At 32.5% G+C, this 25,073-nt stretch overlaps 2 protein-coding genes across 4 annotated transcripts in view; both read left to right on the top strand.

The window, feature by feature from the left end:
• LOC110995515 (protein prickle) overlaps positions 1-25,073 on the top strand; it is a 254,268-nt gene that overhangs the window by 73,327 nt on the left and 155,868 nt on the right. The window contains exons 1-2 of one of the 3 annotated variants that reach the window (XM_045630652.1): positions 11,180-11,254; positions 15,199-15,490. The exons of 1 other annotated variant lie outside the window; for it this stretch is intronic. In XM_045630652.1, coding sequence (XP_045486608.1) covers positions 15,354-15,490 — 137 coding nt within the window. In that variant the 5' untranslated portion in view covers positions 11,180-11,254; positions 15,199-15,353. Of the gene's footprint in view, positions 1-11,179; positions 11,255-15,075; positions 15,491-25,073 lie in introns of those variants that run through there. One more of the 3 variants, XM_022262717.2, reaches the window with a different exon arrangement.
• LOC110995518 (general odorant-binding protein 2-like) lies at positions 19,825-21,727 on the top strand. Its single transcript, XM_022262720.2, has 3 exons — positions 19,825-19,966; positions 20,292-20,472; positions 21,047-21,727. The coding sequence occupies exons 1-3, from the start codon at positions 19,835-19,837 to the stop codon at positions 21,223-21,225; spliced, it is 492 nt and encodes a 163-aa protein (XP_022118412.1). The 5' UTR covers positions 19,825-19,834; the 3' UTR covers positions 21,226-21,727.

Here is a 25,073-nt window from a genome sequence, read left to right as displayed (position 1 = left end):
TTTAATGCGATGGAAGTCATCATCAGCCTTTGATAATTCGCGTAAATTTTAAACCCTTCCTAAAGCAGTTTCGTATAGGAAGTGTTTAGCATATGAATAGCAAAGTGCTTATCGGTGTGATCAACGATATGCTTTGACTGCCGTTCTCACCTTCCACCTAAGTTATGGATATATTATTCAAATTCCTCACAGAGAGTGCTTTAAGATAGAAAACGTCTGAAACATTGTTGATGTATAACAAAAAATACTTATGCGAATCAAATTTGAGTACATGTTATAAAAAATCTGAATAGATTATTTTATCTATACGCACGTTTGCATGCCTATTTTTATATTGTGGTTTAATGTATCAATCATGTATCTTTCTATTTCTTTTCTTCTTCTCTCACTCTCTCTATCTACTTTCTTTGCAAATAAACGATTTAATAAAGTATTTATATTATCTCCTTTGTTGCTGACCACAATTGCTGTAAAATTTATGAAATAAGTTTTATTTAGAATTGCGCTTTTAACATGTAATTTGCAATATAGAAGCATATTTTAGTATAGCGTTTGACATTTGACTACTTGTAAGTATGTAGTGGATCATAGACAAGATGATTTGTGTAAGCAGTGATTGGCACTTGCTGACATCTGAATAGGTTCTACAACATTTTCTGTTCTGTTCCGACTTACTCTTAATACAGGGTAAAGTTTCTATAAGTAACGTATATCTTACAAAAATGTACTTGAGACATTTTATTCAACTGATCACGTTTGGACCATCTTTGTCGATACGAAAGAGCACAGTTTGCATATGTTCTAGAAATATATGAATGATTTACATATCTGCGTGATTCGCCAACGTATCGGGTTATATCTATACTAATTATTAGGGTGTTTATATTTTACAAATTACCTAACAGGATGTTTTTTTTTATAGAACAGGGGGCAAACGGGCAGGAGGCTCATTTGATGTTAAGTGACCCCGCTGCCCATGGACGTTTTTACTTCATAATATATGTATATTAATGTCGTTTGTTTAATGTTATTTCAGTTTTCTTTTTGTCTTTTGATGTACTTACGTTGTCTGGTTCATATATTTAATTATCAGTGTAATCTGTTTTGGCTTTGTTATAAACGTGTTTTTTTTATTATATTGATATGTGTTAGCTGTAAGATAATAAATTAATAAATATATGGCTTAAAATTATTGCGGAACAAGTTATAAGTTATACAGATAAAGATAAATTAAGAATTAGAACGCACATAAAAGCTATACAAAGATTAATTGTAAAAAACAATCCTGTTATACAAATCATTTAAAAACCGGTTGATAAATAAAACTAAACATAGCATTCTTATTATCTATTTGACTAAATATTTCAATAGTATTCTAACTTATATCTCAGCAGTGTTGGCCTAGTGGTTTCAGCGTGGGACTCACATCTCTGACGTTGAAGGTTCGAGTCCCGTCTGTGCACCAATGAACTTTCTTTATATGTGCGCATTTAACATTCGCTCAAACGGTGAAAGGAAAACATCGTGACGAAGCCGGCTTGCCTTAAACTCAAAAAGTGTCAGGCACAGGAGGCTGATCAAAAACTTGCCTATTAGACTCACAAATCATCCTGAAAACAGATACAGAAATCTGAGGCCAAGACCTACAAAACTTCTACTGCCACTAATTTTTTAACAACATTATCGTTAAAATGCTTAGCTTTTTTGATAACACGACAAAAGGTTTAAAGGTGTTAATCGGAAACTTTTGAAAATAAAACGGTTGACGCATAGCTGGTCGGTTAAGTGTATAATCAATTAACGGTTAGGTTAACCGGTTCGGTTTAGTTCAGGCAGTTAAACCAGTTAGACATTGTGAAAATTATTGGGTGATTTTACGATGCTGTTTATTAAAGTATTTTGTTAGTATTATATATTCAATTACTATCAATAATCATTAATCTTTTAGTGTACAAAAAGAGAATAAGAGTCAAAACTCTTCTTGCCTAAAAGAGCTAACAAAAGAAAATATTAGAAGCAGCTGGCACATCTGATGAGATTCATGAGATTCAGTTAGGTTATGTAACTAAAACAGAGTATATATATTTTATACATTTTATACTGGGCATAAATAAAGGCTTAGAAGTAATAATAATAGAATATGGAATGTCCATAAATGTAGTTTTGCTCATGGGGTTTTGTATTCATATTAAACGCTACCTACTTTCTTATTTTTTTTTTCTTATTTCTATTTAGCATAGAAGAACAATAAATTAAAATCATAAATATATTTATATTATTATTGCTTGATCGACTTTTATAAATTTGTGGATATTTTGTGGTGAATACAATTACATATGTTATCATTAACTAAAATAAGGACTTATGCTATACGGAACAAGAAAATATATAATAGAGTACATATAATATTATTGTATAGATAAAAGAATAAAAAATATAAGTTACCCTACTTTCCTTGTAATATCTTGGGATCATTCAAGCATTAACGCGCAATTTCCCGCTCCACTCGAAGGCTGTACGTCAGTTGGCTTTACGCCGCCCTAGCATTCGGTGGGGTTTTCACGCCCGCCCGCCCTAACTTGCGATCCATACGTGAAATGTAACGCAATAAGCTTTTGTATTAATAAAATTGATATTGTGTTGTATTTTTGATGAAAGATATTTTGAACCAAGGTGTCTGTGATATTTAACATTGTTCAGTGGTCTTCCATAAAATTTGAGCTAATTGATTAAAGGTAAATATTCATTCAATAAACGAGAAACTTCGCAGTAGTATTTCCAATACTTTTTGCATAAACAAGTTGGTGAAACACTAATTATAATAATAGAACAAGAAATAGATCAATTTGGATGTCATATTTATATAAATATGAGATATTTTTTGCATTCCTCCTTAATTAAAAGTGAATGAAATTTGAAGAACCAAATTTTCTTTTGGATGGAAGTTTAACACAGGACGTCGAGGCAGAATACAAAATTCCACTCGTATCACGTCAACGTTCGTCGTTCCATAACTGAGCGGTTTGTAAGGAAGTTTTTGCCGCGCAACACCACTATGTGGAACCAGCTGACAACCGTAGTATTTCCGAGCCAATTCGACTTATGGTCCTCAAAGAAGAGCGTACCAATTCTTAAAAAGCCGGCAACGCACTCGCGAGCCCTCTGGCATTGTGTGTCCATGGGTTGCGGAATCACTAAACATCAGATGAGCCTCCTGTTTTATAAAAAAAAACAAATAGTTTGTTCAATATCACTCCACACTCACTAGTTCGATAATAAACTTAATTAAATTATATGATTAATTTTGCACAATTTCAAAAACTATTAATTTTATACATTCATGCCTATTTATCTACAGATATTATCATAGTTATAAATGACTCAATGTGAATTTTGTATAAAGCTGCAAATTTTATCTGAGTAACGAAGTAAAGTGCATTAAAATTATCAATTGAAGTCGAAATGTTGTTGCTGTATCTGATACATCTTTTAACTGTTTTATTTAACTCTTTTGAGTAGTCAACTTGTGCACTTTGATTCTAGGGATGTACTTTTGAATTAATTTAAAAAAAAACATGTCAACTTGACCTAGATATAATATACTTGAAATGCGGTGAAACCAGGTCCCTTAGTTGGAATATTAGACCAGGGTCGATATTTTCAAAAAGGACAAAAAAGGAATAGTGATGAAAACCATTGGGAAAGGAGGAGAATATTATAAAAAGGAAAAATAATTTACGGGCGATCTGAGGTCGGGAAAAAAGTGTAAATACAAAAGCTTCAGATCTTTTTACTATCTATAACTTTGCTATTTGACTTTTTTCCATAGGACTTTTAGTTTAGCCGAAAATCGAGATTCCTGGCTTCTATTGTTTATCTATGTAATCCGTTTTGGCTTTGTATATTGTCTAAGTCATGTTTTATAATATATAAGGTATACGTCGACCCTGTTCTATAAAAACAAGTGCTAGCTAAATATGATTTTTTTCAAATGTTTTGCCAGCCCTATACTGTGCTGATAACAGTTGACAAGACAAAGTGCGGGATTGCGCGCCAATTAATTGTGAATGTTGAGGTGATAGCACGCTCGCACAAACACTTTCTGTTTGCACCACAGTATCAACAGTATTTTCATTGTATTTCTCGTAATGTTTAGGCAACAGGTTTCTATTAGAGACAGTACCTACTTACATGTTAAAAAATATAGTACAAATTCTAAAATACATGAATTAATATTATATTACGGCATCTTTGGTTAAGTAACTCACAAAGTTCTTTACCCGGAAAAGTAACAACTATTAGAGGGTTATTTCGGTTTATGTGTGATTGTGAAATAACAAAACCGTGGTGCACGACATAGGGTTCCTCAAGAACACTGTACCATTTCTTATAAGACCGGCAACGCACTCGAAGATGGAAAGTATCTGTGGGCGTGGCCGACTGATTATTATCTATTTACCGAATTACTGATAAGATACATTTATAATTTCAAAATTAAAATCATGTATACTTTGTACACGTATGAATGTCAATTTGTTATATTTACATAAGTTGAGGTAATACTTAATGATGCTTGTGCCTTCAAACAATGAATTCCCTTTTATTTTAATTTCGCCTTACATCATTGCATTAATGGTACTCAGAATTAAATGCGAATACTTGTACTAAAAGCTTCTAACATATTTCACATTAACGTTATCCTATACATCTACGTTAAAATCGTACTAACTATAAAACGCCCTAGTGGTTAAGTGATTGTTGACCCTTAAAGTTACGCTTTCAAACATCGGGTCCTTCAGAAGTGTGTACTAATTCTTGAAAGACCGACAACGCATTTGCGAACCTTCTGGCAACGTGAGTGTCCATGGGCGACAGTATCCCTCCTGTATTTTTGTATCCAGTTATAATAAAAAAAGTATCAATACATTCTTATGTACGTAATAATTACTTTGGGGTCGTTCAAGTATTGCGTTTGCACCATATTGATGCAATGGGCGGCGGTAAGGAAAAATAAGCTAAAGAATAAATCTGATGGGTGAAGTGTATAAGAAATCTTATAAAAAATATAGTATACCCAACCTTAATTTAAAATAAAACGAAAATTATTAAAATAATTACTTTCCAATTGGCCAATTTCACACATTCATGAATTGCGATGCAATATAAAAAAATAGAATAATAAAAATTACAACATATAAGTATTATAATGAAGGTTAGGTATAGGAAAATATAGCGTCTTCTAACCCCACCTACTTGTTGACATATAAATAATATGTGCCTGCCCCACCCTATTATAATTATTATTACTCAGTTTAGTTTAACTGTGCCGTCTCTCTCACTCTAACTGAAATCCGTCTTATGAAATATTATAAATTTTAAAAATCTATTTTATCGTTTTTAAATTAACATTTTATACCGATTTGGCATATTAATAAACAGACAACTACGTAAAACGTAATATGAAAACAACAAAACTTGCATAACAACGATTATAATATGTGGGTCACACTGAAAATATTTCGGCTCATGAAAACATTTTAAATTCCAATTTTAGAAACCTTTAGTAACCTAATGTAGTATTGCCTTCATTTGTCATTTATTTTTGTGAATTGGTGGCATATCTAAAACTCTTGTTACTGTTGTTAATGTTGTTATGTTATGTTAATGTCCTATAACCCCTAGGTGGGGCAGAGGGCGTCCATAGTGAGTCTTCATCGCGTTCGGTCTTGAGCCTCGTATTTCACCTCAAAAAGATCACGAAAGGCTGCCCCACTCAATTATAATTATTATTACTTAGAAACAGTTTAGTTTAACTGTACACCGCAGGTGTGATGTTTACTCAAAGTTATTTGCTAACTCTAGTTTCCTTAATATTATTGCGATAGTGTGTGAAGCCTCATTTAAATACTCATTTTCGTTGACATTCGTTAATATTGTCGTAAACCTATATCTGATAAAAGTTATTTAAACGTTTAGTGATTTTTGCATTTAATAACGTGTTATTTATATTAGGGGGCAAACATGATGCTAAGTGATACATTCACATTACGATTAGTACGCTCTTTTCTTCAAGGACCCTGGAACCTATTTATGGTGGTTTTTCTTCTTAAATGCTTTTATTTGTAACGATTGGAAATTATAATTATTATTAAATTAAATTATTATTTTAGAGTCTACGTTAAACCTACCGATTTAAAGCTCGACACAAATGTTGAAAGCAAGTTTAAAGCTTCAAGCTTCGGCTTAAAGCTTGATGGAGGTCTTCAATTGACAACTCATCACTTTGAACTTAACAAAATGACTCAGCTGAAAATTTAATTGCTTCTTACATTTTATCCGTGATAGAGTAAAGGTACAAGGTGCTAGGCCAAATCGTAGGCTTTTTTATGTTTTTCTGAAACAACAGCGTAACTTTCACTCAGTCAGTCCATAACTGGGCGTTTTTTAAGGCAGTTTTTGCCGCGCACCACTACCTGGATCCAGCTTCGCACTGAAGTATTTCCGAACTAATTCGAATGTTATAAGGTCGGCATCACATATGCGAGTCTTCTGGCAAGTGTCCATGAGCGGCGGGATTACTTAACTTAAGTGAGCCTGTTTGCCCCTGTTAAGAAAATGACCATGATTTTAATAATGCTACGTAAATGATGTGATATCTAAGTTTTATATAAGATAACTTTCACTATTTTCCTGTACTATGATGTTACTCAGCGAATTTTTACACCAATTTCCGTGCGCATTCCGTATGCAAACTGTGTGGGTATTGTATACTCGTGTGGGTCTTAGGGACCCTGATATTCTATTAAGATAGCGTCCCTTCCGAATTTTATTGTGACCTCAAGGCTCTGCCTGACATATTTTCTGCGCTCCAATCTGGTTTACGTCGTCATAAAATGTGAAAGATTTTTGGGAGCAATGACATTTTGAATTGTAAATCGTGTAAATTCGATTTATATATGCATTAAATGATTTATTTGCTGCTTTTATTTAATAGATTTTTATTAGAATTAAATGAATTAAGTCGATCTTTGTTTCTTATTCATACCGTTTTGTACGCGTTTTATTAATTTTAACGACATACATTTAAATCAATCTTATTGTATTGTTCTAGCTATTCCCTTGTAAAAGCGTAAATATTAAAGGTTCCATAAGATGACACTTGTTTTTATGCACAATCTGTGCTCTTATAACAAACACATCTTTAGGTCATATAAATTATATACATATAGCAACTACGAACGGTACCGATGTCGTGACAGAGTGTCATGACTGGCCTAAGCATGCAGCTGTGTTGAATGAAATATTATCGCGTAAATAATTCACTGAGAGAACTGTGTCAGTGAACAGCGTGAAAACGTTATCTATGAACTTGAACCTGTATTTAATCGATTTTTTCAATCACGTTAACAACCGATTAAAATGGGTCCTTCAAGAAAAGAGCGTACCAATTCTTAAAAGGCCGGCAAAGCACTCGCGAGCCCTCTGGCATTGAGAGTGTGCATGGGCGGTGATATCACTTAACATCAGGTGAGCCTGCTGCCCGTTTGCCCCCTGTTCTATTAAAAAAAACCGCAATCCGTCTTATGAAATACAATGAATTTTGAAAATCTATTTTGTCGTTTTCAAATTAATATTTAATACCAATTAGGCGTAAAATCATACTAATGAACATGACAGCTACGTAAAACGTAATATGAAAACAATAATACTTGCATAATAACGATTTTATCACCACCAACTTGTCCCAAGTGATTCATGATTATCACAAAAGCTTGAAGAAAAAAAACGAAATCTTCATCGTTGAGTTTTATAACTTTATAGTCAAAGTGGATATGTAAAACATTATTTTCTGATAAAAAATACTAACATACCGATAACTAATTTGCAGAAAAATATATTTAACAGAGGTCGTAGTTGCTATCCCCGGCTTGTGCACCAATGGACTTTCTTTATATGCGCGTATTTAACATTCGCTCAAACGGTAAAGGAAATCGTCATGTGGCCGGGTTGAGACCCAAACAAAAGTCACGACGTCAGGCACAGGAGGCTGATTACCTACAGCCTTTTACATTGAGAAATGAACAAGAAACAGATACAGACATCTGAGGTCCAGACTTAAAGTTTCTAGATTTATGTCTTTTAAAATAAATAATATGTTCATTACCATCAAAGATTAACATACACATTTTCATATTGTATACACACAATATTTTTAGAACTTTTTTTTTAAATTTAATATAATAATTTACTTTAGAACTTCCCGCTTCGATATAAGGATACAAATTTAAAATTCTTATAATTATAATTTATTACTCTGTATCCAGTGTCGTCGTCTGATAAAGACTTTTAATGTAACAATATTATTCATGTACACATTTTTGTCCGCAGGTGAGTGCCGAGCAATTAATAAAAGACCCTTATAAATGCGGGAACACGCACTGGTGACTGGTAAGCATTCAATTACTTTGGACCTTTGAAACATTTATTCATAGATAGATGAACTTTAACAATTTCTGAAAATAACCCTAATAGAGTATGTGAGTTTTATTGGTTAACATTATTGAACTATGGAATTGTGCAATCCTACCTTAGAAGATTTATTTATTTATTCAACTAACTGTTGAATTTTGGTCAACGCGAGATTTCGAGTTTATTTCTGTTATTACTAAAGGAAATGAGGGAAGATTAGCTGTATTTAATTAGTATCAACACCTTCTATCGTGTCATATGTTCAGAAAGAAACTGTCCTGACTATTCAAGTAGTAAGTTTAATACAATTTAAATGTTATGCAGAATTTGATTACTTACTTATAAAATAAGATAAATCTATTTATAATTTATTCACGTAGGTAAATTGATGTACACTTAAAAATTTCTACAATTACTGCCAGTTCTCAAATGTAGTGCTTAGAACGGACTAGAAGATCTTCGTAACAATTGTAATTCGCCAAGGTTTTATTTACAATATATTTGAAAGCACCGGCAACCATCATGCTTCTTATGACGAGATAAAGCAGTTGATTATTGTAATGAAATAAAAAATAATGATTAATAAATAACATATCATCCCCATTACATTACAACACTTAAACACGTAGTCTCAAGATGAATCAAGGCAGAAATAATTAATACATCAATTAGAAATGACTTAAACTATATGTGTAAAGTGTAAAAGAAAAATCATCTTACCAATTTCTGAGTAGCGTCTTTTGATTTTTCCCACAAGCAGAAGTTAATTTTAACTCCTTTTCGCTTTAGTTTTATTTTATTTATTACTTCGCGTATATAGTCTATACTAAATATAGAATTTCTATAGTCCTAGTATAGACCCAGCTTCTCACCGCCGTTTTACAACTGCGCGTTTTTCTAGGCAGTTTTTGCCGCGCACCACCACTTTGTGAAACCAGCTGCCCACTGAAGTATTTACGAATCAATTCTTAAAAGGCCGGCAACGCACTCGCGAGCCCTCGGGAATTGAGAGTGTCCATGGGCGGCGGTATCACTTAACATCAGGTGAGCCTCCTGCCCGTTTGCCCCTGTTCTATAAAAAAAAAGTTTAATTGAAATGATTTCTGGCCGCAAAGAATTTTATAATTAAAACGCGCTCTCCACAGGACTTACGTCTAGTAAAATACAAAGGGTTCAAGATAAGGCACGTTCGGCGCAAGGCCTACTTTTGAGACGTGATTTATTTAATCTTTATTAAGTATGGTCTTACACCAAGTAAACTCTGTGAGGCTATTTGGTTGAAATCTAATTCATAAGAATTCCTTCAAGTATGTATTTCTATTAACTTTGTGATAAATACCCAACAGATTTAGATGTATATCAAAGATAAACTTTGAATCTTCTATATTAATATTCTTGCATATTTTAAGTGCCTCGGAACTGAACACGAGTCGCCTTAATATCGATATGTTTATAGAAACTGGCTTTTGTAATATATGCTAATCATGACTGAAAACAAGTTTCACGCTAGCAAATCTAAAATGACATAATTCAAGTTTCTCGCAAAACATAGTTCTTCAAAATTTTACATAAAGTTAAGTTGTTTTGTCAAATCAAACAAGTTTTTTCACATTCAATAGTAAATTCAATAGTAAAGTCATTTTAATTTTGCTATTTTGTTTCCAACAGTATATTTGTTTTTAACGTTGGATAAACTGCAAAACAGCCGAAACTTGCATGTTTGTTGTTTACGATTCCCACCGAGTGGGGGGCAAAGTAAACATGGGGTCAGGTCGAGTACTTACATTAAATTTTTATTGTGTTCGTTTCGTTGCATTTTAGTGATAGTTTTTCGTGACATACAAACTTTGTCAATTTGTACTTTAATTATTTATAAATATTTTAGATTATTAGTAGACGCGAATATTTAAGTGTTACATATCTTTGCAACTCAGTTCATTTCGGTGCAGGTTTTGAGAAATTGTATAATACTTAATAAGCCTCTAAACTTGCATTTGGACATCAAATGAAAATTTGTTAATATAAATAATATTTTTCCAGTTATTATTTCGAGTTGTTGGCCTTAAGTCCAAAACTCAGGGCTTTGAGATATGGATTTGTACTTCTCAACTTTAATTATTAAAAAGCCCTCGATACAAATAATATACTAGACAAGGTCAGCTCCACCCCTCTGTTGTGCTAGCGTAGCGGGCGCGTAGCCCGTAGCTGTAGTAACTTGTAGCCCGACAATGAATGAACGAGGGGCTCCGCCGCTTCGGACACACGGCGGGGTGAGTTATAGTGTGTTTCAACGGTTTTAGTACTTGTTAATAATATTAATAAAAAGAATATTGTAGCTAAATAAATTCTCGTTATTGATAAATATATTTAGTGAAATAGAAAAAAATAAACTAAACAGAATTTTAACGCTTTAATAGATTTTTATAACACATATATGTATTTGTATAGTTTTCCAAAAATACTACATGTAAATTCTTAATAAATATTAAAATAAAATAAAAAACTATACATAAACAATATAAACTTACTAATTAGAATCATAATTGATTAATTAATAAAAAATACAGTCAAAGAATAAACTGAGCTATAAAACTAAAGCTTTCTCTTACGAAACTTATTAAACCAGTTTTAAAATATCAAGATCATTAAATCGTAGTATTACGATCACCCCGAGTGCACGCGGCAAGGTTAGGTTAGTTCGAAACGTGCCCGCCGAGACGCGCCACCTACTTTGTCGCTCAAAATGCGAATTAAAAGTGAAATTTGTATCAAAACTGTGTAATAAGTGAGAGTGTTTCATGCTTAATTATTCAGTACTACATTAATTAATGAAATATTTATCCAATAAAAATAAATAGTATAGGTAAATAATAAATCAAACAGAAAAGTTCTATCTCGTATTACGTTGTAATAAGAGTGATTATTGCGTAGTGATTTGACAGATGTGGTAGATACAAAGGTGTTTACAAACAGCATGGCATCGATTTCACATAAACTGCTCCGACTTGACTATCAGAGGCCAGACTGTATATGGCTGATATGTATTTGACCGTCTGTAACCATGAAATCTTATTTTGATATGTATATAATGTATTTAGGACTAACCAAGTTCTTGTGTAAAACATATATAAGCTTTTATTTATGTCCTAAGCAAAAGTACTTGTCACTATATATTCAGACAAAGCACGATTTCTACCGGAGTCACGGAGTTTAATATTTATTAATTTATTAATAGAATATTTTCAACATTAACTAAATTAAAAAACTAAATCAAGTTAATATGGTTGTCTCTTTCTAATACAAAGTGAACACACACTGAGAGAAAGAGAAGACAAGTATATAGGAGTTGAAACTGAGTAGACATAGGTATCTAATAAATACTGAAAACTATATCATGTATAAGTCGGCGCCTGTATTGGAATTTACTATGAGTCACACTGCGGTGCTGCGAGTTTTCTATTAGGCGTTAACTTATTGTCAATGTAAAATAAACCATACTGCTACGGAATAAAAGCAATTTTTAAATTAAGATCTTAACCAAGCAACAGTTAGCTGGGATTTCCCTTATATTATATGATATATTATGTATATTAATTTTCGTATACAAATTAAAAATAATCTAAAACTACTTATTTTTCATCCCTTATTATTATGAAAATTACGAGTCTTATACAATTCGTCTTAATGTGTTTTAAATATTCAACAATTTTCGTTACAATTTTTTTGGTTATATAATAATAAAATTTCAGTGCATTATCAGTAAACATATGCAAATGAACATTTTTAATTGTATCTCGACGAAACGGCTGAGCTCACTCCATTAGGGTGCGCACCCTTTCCCTTATTATCAATAAAACATCAACTTTATATACTTGTGATAGAGTTTAATTTTAATTGAATATTGTTTGTTTTGGACAAAGTGGGAGTAATGTGTTTTGGCGCTGGGTTGAAAGTATTGCGCTTTCTACTAAAATGTGTATGGAGATTTTTTTCATAATTTATATTATCTTGTTTACAGTATATATCGTAAATTCGCTTAAACTAACTTATATAAACACCTAGTATTGCGTAGGACAATTTAACGCAAGCGAGAGTTTTAACGTATATATATACGTAATCATTAATTTTATGTGATTGTTATAAATATTTAATCCAATGAATAAGGAATATTATTATTATGAAATTTCCAAGCAAAATATTTATCTGGTACATGACATAATCAATAGAATTTAATCAAATAATTTCCTTTAGTAATCTCTAGCGTTTAGGTAATCCTCAAAGTGCGTTGTCTGTCACAAATCACAGGAGGGCGCTCCGTACTGATTCTGTGATGCTAATACATTTGATATGAAACCGTGTTTATTAAAACAATTTACTTATTTAACACACACAACAGTACAAGAAACATTAAAAATATAGTCGCTCTGTGTTCTCTGTGATAGCTGTGTGATTGTTGATTTATATTAATCATTAATTTAATCGTTTTTATTTCTAATTAAGATCCATGTCAATACTAGAAAATGGTTTAAGGTTAGTATTTAAGGGAAAGGGTTTCAATTAGTATTTAATGGAAGATCATTTGTGATGTATTTATTATACATATTTATACAATTATTTAATTCTTTCATTTACTTATTAAAATGCATGTATCAGTAAAAAAGGGAAAACTTAATCACCTACTCTATAGCTTTCTCTGTTAAACGAAGGGCGTTTGAGTCTTGGAGTGCACAATGCAATGCAATTTGAAACTAAATTGATAACATAAATCGTCATTATATTTGACGTTCTATATTGCAAGGTTGCTTAATTTTCATTACATTATAATTTTCTAAATCTATAGGTTTAAAGACAATATTTTTTCAATATATATATTAGTGACTCTTTTTTTATTTATCTTGAGTAAACTGATATAAGTTATCAATAACCACCTTTTACCAATACAATCCAACGCACTTCAGCATCGCTAAAACAAATTATATATGACTATGAACATATATTCACGTACAATCGATTGTTCAAGATTTACGTTCTAAGTTTTACAGTATTTTTCAAATTCTTAAGAAAGCGTATAACTCAGCCGCATTAATTTTTGTCTATTAAATAAGTGCTAGCTTTGATATGTAATTCAAACCACCAAACCCCATATGGCGTGGTAAATGTGTAGCGAACAATAGGAAAAGCCCCCATAAGTGGGGCCATGAATTTTGAGGTGCTTGCTGCAGGGGCCAAGATTTATTACCTTTTACATGCCATTTCTATTCACCAATGATATAAAACTTTATAGTGTATACTGGATTAAAAATCGTTAACTAGACTAGAGTAGGTTTTGTGAGGTTTTTAATAGTCTGCAACACTCATATAACACTCACACACATATATATATATATAAATATATTTCTTTTAAATATAACTTACTTAAAAATATATAATTACCCTTTGTAAGTAGGTTATTAATTGTAAAAAAGCACGGTGTTTAAGGAGATTCATAAAAAGCTGATTTATACATGTCTAAGGTAGGTACTTAAAAGTTCATATTCACGTTTATATATGTTTTACTCGAATTTGGGCTTTAGGCGAAAATAATAAATATTTTTGTGAAATTACGAAAACACCCTCTGCTACATTTAAATGCAGACAATCCATTATACGAAGAACATAATTTTCATAGATTTTATTGTGTATACAATTTTGCGAAAATGAATAATTAAATTCAAACCATCTTTTCGCTTGGGAATTGAAAGGGCAAGAAAAATAATGTATCCAATGGGGAATACGATCATTGTTCAGTCGAGTAATGTGATAAACACTTACAAGGGTCTGATAGAATTATTTCCTAAGCTTAAAGACACTATAAATAGAGGCTACAATTCCATAATCTTTAAAGATGTTTATAAAGTGCCTGCATTTATAGTAAGAATTTTCAGCGCGTTCTTTTATGCTCTCTGAGCAGTGTTGGCCTAATGGCTTTAGCGTGCGACAATCATTCCCGAGGTCGTAGGTTCGATTTCCTGTGCATCAATGTACTTTCTTTTTGTATGCGCATTTAACATCGAACGGTGAAGAAAACGTTGTGAGGAAACCGGCTTGTCTTAGATATAAAAAGTCGACGGTTTCTGTCAGGCCCATTCAGGCTGATTTATTTGGTCTATTAGGCCCAGGCCTCAGATCTCTGGACCTGGTGTCTAAGGTCTGGACCCTAAAAGGCTGTAGCGCCACTGATTTATTTTATTTATTTTGAGGCTTCTTAGATAGTATTTTCGTTACTGAGAATGTTTGTACTGTAAAACTTGTAAATGTCGTAAATCAAGTTTGTTAATCTAATAAGACTTGTTATTTGAGAGTGGCATTACGAATGGGTTTGTTGAAATGTTTTGATGCTATAGAAAAATATGGGCTTTGCATACACCTATATACATATTTGTCCGATATACAAATATAGGTAACATAATGTAGACTTATGAACGTCAAAAATGAAATATATATTATATGCTTCTAATTTTAAATTTACTGCCAGTTCTCAATTCAAGAACGTAAAACGGAAGAGAAGAACTGGCAATAAACTTTCTGCTACTCTTTTAAATCGCCGGATTTTCGACCCTATTTAAATAAATAAATCCATTGCATAAAAGGAATTCGTTCCTGTGCCCAATTAACACTTACGCGTTGAGTTAAAGAAGTCAAAAACAAATTACGTGATCAGACATGAAAGGCTAACCAATTTATTTCTAGGTGTTGACACAGTCTGGATCTTAAATGATATAATTTAATGTCCTTACATTGTAGAGGAATAATGATGAATCATACTAATAAAACATTATAATGAAACACTCTCATAAAATTAGTGAAGTGACTAAAATTGAAAACAAAAATAAAAAAGTGAAGTGATGGCGGAGCACTGGTCGTGGTTGACAGGCGGTGAGGCGGGCGAGTATACGTACAGCCCGCCCACGCGCCCTAGCCGCCCGCCCCACAGACCACTGGTTAAGCTCGCTACAAGCGCCCACCTGCATACAATCGCGAGGTAAGTGAAGTTCTTGGAATGTGCACAGGAATTACGTTATCCTACTGGGATTACGTAATTCCCAATTCCGTCTATGCAAATCAATTTAGGTATTCCAGCACCTCTCAATCGAAATCTTCGCGAATTCAACAGAATGAACCCTATTTATTCAGAGCTTGATAAGTATTCGGTAGTCGGCTGAACAAGTTTCAAAGTATTATCCATCACTGTTATTAACAAAGATAACAACAACACAACACAAAAATAACACGATACATTAAATTAAAAATATTTTAGACAACAATACAATATATTTAGTTGCTATTTTATATCCTGATATTTTTATAATAATTTATTCACCATTTTCGTTTTACATTGAAAGAAGTGATAGGAAGTGTCAGCAATTTTAATGCGACATACCTGATTGCTAATATATTGCAGTATACTTTCTACAAATTACCTTAATTCACATGAGAAGTATTTAAACATTTATTCATGCTTATTCACACGGTATTTGCTACACAACATTTTTCTGTCGTAGAAATGACCGATTTGACTTTATTTGCAATGTTTGCATAGTTTATTATAATTAAACTTGTCGATAGAAGAAGAATTTAATATATTCGATATTAAACCATAATTAATAAATTTTAAAGGCTAGTTATGCTAAAATATGTTGTGAAATCTCTTGCTAATTGCATTGAAGCGAGCTTTAAAGGAATCTTTGAACCAGATCACGTTTCTACATCGGTACTTATACAAGCTTCCAGTTTTCAACTGGTCGTTTAGAATATTGTACACAAGATTACTGATGTAGATATTATATTTTTAATTACAAATATAATACAGTTTAAGAATTACATTAAAACACAACAAAACTTTATGAGGGTAGAAAAATCTGTAATGTTTGCGATTAATTATGAGTTTTCGCCTACCTCTAAAGACACAAAAAATATGTGATACATAAATATGCATATTTAAAATTAGAATACGGTTGTATGATCTACTTTATGAACATTTGCATAATTCGGTACATAGTCAATAGAGAATACCTGTAAAAAAGAAACAATAGGAATTATTACTAAACATGATTATTCATAGATAACTTACGTTACAGAAATGCATAAATGAATGAATATTATTTTTAACATCAGCCACCATTACTGTTATTATTAAGGTTACCTTAGTAGAATGAATGCTAACATTGAATCGCATTTAGCTCTACTAAACATTCTGACAATATTTTAGAATATATTTTGCACACAATCCACTAAGGTATTCATTGCTTACGTTAATATCTCTATAATAAAATAAAGCTGGCTCTAGTATCGCAATATTTTAATTTCACTTGATATCTGAACATATAAACATCATTGCTAATATAGTCGTTATAGATATAACAAGACTGGTTACTTTCATACATAATGACATGTTTGATGTCCATTAGATAAATTATAAATAACACGATGTCTGGTAGGTTCTGTTTAGAATTTTAATTAAACTTTTAAAAAAACTTTGAATTTCACATCTGTATTTACGTTTGTCCTCAAATTCTTTGTAAACAAAAAGTAATGTTGAGGTGAATTTGAATTTGGTGAATAACAAACGAATGAAAAATTTCAAGTTTGGATAACTTGTAAGATCTATTTCTGAAAGAGACAAATATAATATAGGTATTTTTGTATTTCAAAATTTTTCAAGAGTCATAAGGACAAAACGCCAATAAATAAATGAATGAGGCAATTTAAATAAATACTGTAAAACAAATCTGTTTGGTTTTAGTATAATTCCATCCTAGCGACGAGTGTTTTAGCCCCAGGCTCCATATCCATTTAAGGAAAGTACGTTTCTTATCAAGAATAGCAATCTTTCAATACAGCCACAACACAGATGACGTAAGATAATACCTATTATTATTTTAAGGAATATTAAATCAAAAACAAGGCATGAATCTGATTTTATAAGGATTGAAAAGGAAATCTATAGACGTTATTATATTACAAAGTAGGGAGCACACAATGACTAATCGTATGTTGCTATGCTCCGTAAGATTCGCGTCACGTAGTGTTGCCAGGGGAGGTATAAATATTTTCCGAAAATCGCGATCTCTTTTATATGTAAATTTTTATATTTTCCCGCCAGATTGCAGCGTGTTTGTCGTTCATTTTATTGTTTCGAAGATAAGCTCAGGTGTGTGCGGCGATGTGTGTTCGTATCGAATCGTTAAATTGAAATGGTTTGTTTGTTTTTTTAAAAGGGACGTGAAAATACGTAAATAAAACAATTGTCGTCCTGCGGATGTTGTTTGATAGAGTCATGTCTGTCATGTGAAATATATTATGTATAGTCTCTATACTTATAAAGGGGTGTGTATCATTCAGATACATTTTTTAGATACTGGTAATGAAAGAATAATCTATATGATAAAAAAAATAATAACAAACCACATTATTAGACAGTGCAGTGTTTGTCTAATGGCATCAGAGTCGCAACTCTCATCCGTAAGGTCGGATATTCGATCCCCGGCTGTGCACCATTGGTCTTTTTTTCTTTATGTGCATTAAACAACAGCTCGAGGAGGCTGATCACCTACTTGCTTATTATATTGAAATATGATCATGAAACAGATACAGAAATCTGAGGCTATCTAAATAAAATTGTATTTTTATATCATACTTTCATTACTTACACATCTCAATGATTATGTTTTACTTTGTATTAGACTTTTATTATATTCCTTAAAAGTAAATTTGAAGAATATACATTTTTTCACCCCTGACAATTCTCTTAACATATAAATCATTTCCCTGGCAGCGCACGGGAGCTGTCAGATCCACGTTCATTAGCTGACGGATTGCTTCTACGCCACGTCACTTATGACAAATGGTAAAAGTTGCCAGGAAAGAAAATTATAGTTCGTGTCAGGGGAGTTTAACTTATTTTCTTGAATTAATAGAACTGGCATTTGTGCACAAAATACAATTTTACCTATCCTAATTACTAACCAGTTTTAAGTTACAATAACCACAAGGAATCATATTATTTTGTAATTTATTATTAAAAAAAAGCTTTTGCGCCATGTAAACCGTTAAAATAAAATCATTAATTATTTATTAGTATTTTTCACACATAAACAGTTTTCTCAGGTCCCGGATTTTGGTCCTTTGTCACGGGATTTTTTGTTTCCCGCACTGAATTTGCTTAGCATTTTATATACGAAACATTCATCAATCCAGGAACTCTGAGCTCAACAAATTTATCAACGAATTATTTTCAATACAACTTTCTTATTTAATAGCAATAATAACAGTATAACCAATACAAAAATTGAATAGGCCTTGAATGAAATAAAAAACTTTCACAGCACGTCCAATTTTGGGTAAAATTAAACTATTTCCGATCCCATGGCGACACTTGTGGCGATTTGTCGTCCGCGACACATAGGGAAGTGAATCCCGACCAGTGAGCCATGTAATGTGATCGTGACAGAAATAGTAAGAATTGTTTTACGATCAATAGGGTTATGTTTTTGACGAAGAGGAGAAACGTTAATTGTTAGAGAGTTCTAGCGTGGCATTCTGATCCATGGCATGTTTCTTGTAAAGTCATCTTAGCGACGTGATGATTTAAATTTAGTATAGTTTCTAGTTAGGTATCGCTAAGGATGTCTAAGAAACTTACAGTTAATTTCTGAAGTACTTGCTATATCCATATTAATGTTATGTCGAGGATAAAGTTGTATTTTTGTATAGATTAAATTCAAAATAACTGGACCGGTTTCATGAATTCTTTCTCCATTGAGAAGAGAATGATTTCAAGGGATGACATAAGCTATTATTGAGAAACTAATGGTCAGCCTTACGAGGCGGATAGGACGCTAGTTACAAAATAATCATGAGATTTGATTACAGTTTGTATGTAAAATAAATCTTGTCAAGTAAAAGGATATCATCGTTTATATTTAAACACGTGAGCGAAAATCACTCTCCGTAGCAAGTACGAACCTATAATCCTAAATCACATACTGTAAAATCTTTACCCAAGTAAGTATGCGAATCTATTCCCTAACACGGAATTTATAAAAGCTATAGTTCTGTGAATGTTTCGATACATGATGACAGGCTAAAATTTTAAATTATGTGACTTGAAGGTACTTATTTGGTCCCTCGTACATCATCGCTCGATCGGGCTGATACATGCAACTTTCGCCTTTACTACTCTTGTGTTAAGACGGTATTATGAGAACGGGTTTATGTACGTAACGACTCGTGATTAAATTACATATGTTTAAATAAAAAAACTTAATGTAGAATATAATAAGATCAGTGTAGATGGTTCGCCATTGTGCAAGAAATAGTCGCTAGAATGGGTTCAAAGTGGGTTTGTTTGATAGCTATTGTGTCGGTACTACACTCGAATCCAGTCAAGGGTTCAGCAGAAGTAATGAGTCACGTCACTGCACATTTCGGGAAGGCTTTAGATGAATGCCGAGAAGAGGTATTACAAAAGAATTAAGTCACTAATATTCCTTATTTGTAATTTTTTGTGTGTATATTTGTTGTGTTTTAGTTAAAGTATAACCAGAAAAGTTATATTTTTAGCAAAAAGTACTCCATTTTGAACTTTCATCTGCCTAAAAATATATGAGACCCCATCGCCAACTTATAGTTGCGTATTGTATGGGTATTTGTATAGTTAAACTTCTCTTAATCTGTTATACAAAATTTCCTCGAAATTTTTTATGTACAATCTATTTGCTAAATATTAATTAGAATAATAACTTAACACATCTATTTTGTAATCTAACAATACCTAACTTCAGTCAGGATTGACAGCGGATATCCTGGAGGGATTCCAGAATTTCTGGAGCGAAGATTTCGATGTTGTCCATAGAGAGCTGGGCTGTGCTCTCATTTGTATGTCTAATAAATTCACACTTATGCAGGAAGATGCCAGAATGCATCACGTTAATATGCACGATTATATAAACAGTTTTCCGCAAGGTGAGCGCCATTTTCATTAATAATATTTAGATAATTCCATTCCTCAGAGTGAATTTGCAACCAAATTCATATTTTTTTGGCTTCTTCCTCGTATCTCATCGGAATCTATACCGGAGTTATATAAAGAAACTCGTCAAATCTTCAATGCATATTTCTACGCGATTTGGGTGGTTCTTTGAGCTTTAAGTGTTTTAAATATTCCTTAATAGAAGTTACTGATCTGTTTTATATTTTTTTATTTGTTTTTGTTAGGAAGTATAATCATGTAATATTGAATTATCTGAATTACATAAAATGCCCAAACTATTTTTTAAATAAAATAAATCATTGGCGCTGCAACCTCTTTAGGTCTGGGCCTCAAAATTTAATGGAAAATGGTGAATGTTAAATGCGCACACAGACAAAAAGTCCATTGGTGCACAGCGGGATTGAACCTACTACCTCAGAGATACGAGTCAAACGCAAAAGCCAACACTGCTCACCCATTTTTTGCCAAATTAGTATTATTGTACATGTGACAAAATCACAGAAACATTTGAAGCCTACATTTATTATACTTAGCTTTTTAATCCAGGTGAATTACTGTCAACAAAAATGGTTGACCTAATGCATAATTGTGAGAAGCAATTTGACGATATCGAAGACGACTGTACTCGTGTGGTTAAGGTGGCTGCTTGCTTCAAGGTGGACGCGAAAAAGGAAGGCATCGCACCTGAGGTTACAATGATAGAGGCGGTTTTAGAAAAGTATTAATAATATATAAACCCTCAGATATTGTATATAAACGCTTGATAATGAGAATGTGAAATAAAAAACAAAACACTAGCGCGTTTGTTTGTGTGTGCCACCATCATCTTTAGTTAAGCGATAAGATAGTATTCCCCACTTACACAATTTCTAGATTTTTTATAGAACAGCGGGTAAACGACAAGCCACTTGTTGTTAAGTGATACCGCCCATGGTGATACCCATGGAAACTCTCAAACCCATAGCTACGCTAATTAAAACACGACATTAAGTACATAAGTACTTTGCTTAAGTGTTAGGTGAAGCAACGATTAAATATAATTGTTAACCACTACTATGACGCTACCAAATACGGCTTTTAAATTGTCTAGATTTTAGCAAAATAATGATTGTACAGAGTGTTAATAATATTATTATAACCTAATATATTGATTTAAGTTACCAATTGATTTATACTTGACGACCTATGCCTGTATTACGGACTTGAAATAAAATGTATATTCCTGTATATTTTTTATTTACATTTTTATTGAAACACCCCTAAACAGGCTTGGAAGCCTAAATTTCCAATAACGAAGCAGCCTAAAGCTCTGGCTTCTTGTCTGAGTAACATGTTCTGTTGTTCACTATTTATGAAGACTAATTCAGTTATTTTCGGCCTGTTGGAAACGACAGGTTTCTATCTATTCCACGAAATTGACGCGTCAAACGTAAAGGTTTATAATAAATAATAGAGAATTCACTTCGAAAAATTGTCAAAATACGCGCTTCATGCGAACACATATAGTATTCTTTAGTAATAAATCTATGTAAGTTATCTAATAATAATTATGTAATCCGCTGTTTTGCTTAACAAGAGATAAGTTGTAAAAATTTAAAACCTTAAATCGGAAGTGTATATTTTAAAATTTATTGTAACAGTTATGTTTGCCATAATTGTCATATATTTTAGAAAAGATACCATGAAGTATATAGTGTAGATATTATTATTATCCGTCGTATAAATATATTGTGTGTTGCCCCCTGTTGCCCAAAAAAAACTTTAATAAATAGAAGTAATATTTAAACAAAAAGCATCACGTGACGCGTAACACACGTGTGAATGAATGGGTGAGTGTAATCTGTAACTTCATCTCAGATCTTCTCAGATTCTTCATCTTAAGATCTCAGGAGTATGTCTAACAGTACTTTTATCGTTTTTTTACAGTCTTGACTGATATATATCTTGTTTATCAATCTATTTTGGCTTAGTATAGTGTATAAGTCTTTTGTTTAATAATATGTATGTTAGCTGTAAGTTTACTAATTAATAAAAAAATAAGTATTTTACTTAACGTCTATGAAGGTTGACGATTATAAATAATATTGTATTACTGAATTTGACAATAGTTCACTAGAGAATTTAACTCCAAGGTAATTCGAAGTCATGACTGCGTTACAAATTGCAATAATTAACACTTAATCAATTAATTACGGAAGCATTTCAGTTACTTTTTGAAGTTAGTACAATATGGAAGTAATGCAACAATTTAGTTACAGTATGGGTTTGAAAATGTTTGATTGTCGGGATAAGGTAAAGTTGATTCCAAAAATACTCCAACCAAAGTAAAATGAAATAACTGAGCTATTGAGTAATTTACCGTTTAATAAAAAAATATATTTTTTAATGTAACAAGGCGTACGGGCAGGAAGCTCATCTGATGATAAATGACGCCGCCCATGGGCAGATTCCAGAAGTCTTGCGTTACGAGATCGCTTAGTTGTGTATAAAAACATCAAATGTTTAAAGAGCATGGAGTTATTCATTTACTCAAAAAAAAACTGCCCAATTCGTTACTAATACTTAGGGTCCTTCAAGAAAAGAGCGTACCATTTCTCACAATGGTCGACAACGCACTTGCCATTTGCCTCCTATATCAAAAAAGTAAACGCACTCTTAAGTCTTCTTTCTCTTACCAGTGTTTCGGATTGAACTAGTTGTTCACATATAAAACATTAAGTATAAAATCCTACGTCGATTTTTTTTATTAAGTGACATTAACATGTCGTAATAAATTTCGATGTAGCCTTTTTTTACAGCTGGTACATTCACACCTTTTAAATGAGGACATAATTAAGTTCTGGAACAATGACTATATATTGAATAGAACAGCAACTGGCTGTTTGATATTTTGTACTATGGTGGCCCTTGACCTTGTCGAGGCCCGTGGTCTGATAGAATCAAATGCTGTGGGGTTCTTGACAGCAAAGGGAGCGGGTAAGGAGGATGATCAATGTATTAATTAATCAAATATTTTTCGCCATTATACTGAAGTATTAAAACGAATGAATAGATAAAGTTACTTATATCATTGAAAAACAATCCCAATCCAAGAAGCGTTACTTTGGACGAGTAGGAAAATATATTTTTTTAATTTTTTTTATAGAACGGGCAGAAAAAATATCAAATTTATAAGTAATACCTTCTCAGCTAAGTAGACTTAACTAATAAAATTGTAATTTATTAGTTAAGTCTACTAAGTAATTTATGTGCCTGTAGCAAGTGTATGTATCAGCAGTTGTTCAGGATCTATGTATTTTTTATTCATACTCTCAATACCAATAATTACTTCCTAGCTCCATTGGGAGCCAAGATGATATAAATATAAATTCTTCTATCGAAAAAAGACCTCCAAAATATTTATTGCAATTTCGCTGTTGGCATGAAGGACGATGACAACTCACCTCGGGCTGTATTGGCTAAGCGCTAAAGCTCGGCTGAAGTGTGCCTTTCCACTAATAGCCCAAGGGCATCTCTTACAAGATTCTGACCTCGGCATGGGCCGCCACGAGTGGTCAGTCGCCTAAAGGGCAGAAGAAAGCTCATTGGAGTGAAGTGAGGAATAAAAGATCCCACTTTCCCCGTAGAAGTAGATTTTCCTATGTCTATGCTTTGCCAAGGGGGTGGCTTAAGGCTTTTAATTGGTCATTAGGTTTGGTATTGGTAATACCGTGTTTTAAATGCAACCTAACTTTCATTGCAACTTAACTTACATTAATGTTAGGATACTTATAATAGTTTAGAAATAAATAACTTCTAATTTATTGTAGATGATAAGATGATTAAAACACTACTAGATCTCTATAGACAATGCGCACGCGCCGTGACGCAAAAACACCATTGTGCCGCTACCTTGGAACTCGCAAATTGCTTTCGAAGAGGTATATGGAAAATTGGCTGGACACCTGATATCCAACCATTATTAGTCACACGACGACGAGATTGCTAACTTGTATGCTTTTAGTTTTAACAAAATAAATCTGTTAAATATTTTTTGTTCTTGTTTTGAGGACATACCTTCCTTCCTTACACAATGGCCGGCATCGCATCTACTAAAATAGGTGTCCGTGGACTGCGATGACTGCCCTTTTTGGGTGACCCGTAGGCTGGATTGCCCTCCAGTCTTATAAAAAAATCAAGGTCTACCATGGTACCAGTACATGCAACCAGCATCCCACTAAAGTATTTCCGGAGCTACTCGAATAGGGTTGTAACCCTATTCATCTTTCCTTATTATTTCATTATTATCCTTCAAGATGATAAAATTACATAATTTAATTAATATAATTTTACTTCACACGCTGTAGTAAAACTTTAAAAACTAAAGTGAGGTTTTGACCTATTGGCTCGACGCTCTATTCTGTGGTCTAATCACGGTTGGGCACCACAGAAAGTGTATATTTAACACGTACGTTGATGAAAAACAAAGTAAAGAAAACGCTTTAGAACCAAAAGTCAACCGCGCGTGTCAGGCTGATTATCTTCATTCATACATTAATTTATTATAATTTTAAGACGTCATATATCACTACAT

This window comes from Pieris rapae, chromosome 13 (assembly GCF_905147795.1).
Source record: "Pieris rapae chromosome 13, ilPieRapa1.1, whole genome shotgun sequence".
NCBI classification, from domain to species: Eukaryota; Metazoa; Arthropoda; class Insecta; order Lepidoptera; family Pieridae; genus Pieris; species Pieris rapae.
Note: the sequence above shows the minus strand (reverse complement) of the source record. Positions and strands in the feature narration are given on the sequence as shown.

Bases quoted from the DNA above. Each gene is read 5' to 3' on its own strand.
- LOC110995518 (XM_022262720.2), top strand. From the start codon at position 19,835: ATGGGTTCAAAGTGGGTTTGTTTGATAGCTATTGTGTCGGTACTACAC. The intron at 19,967-20,291 runs GTATTACAAAAG...ACCTAACTTCAG, and splicing joins TAGATGAATGCCGAGAAGAG to TCAGGATTGACAGCGGATAT. The intron at 20,473-21,046 runs GTGAGCGCCATT...TTTTTAATCCAG, and splicing joins TATAAACAGTTTTCCGCAAG to GTGAATTACTGTCAACAAAA.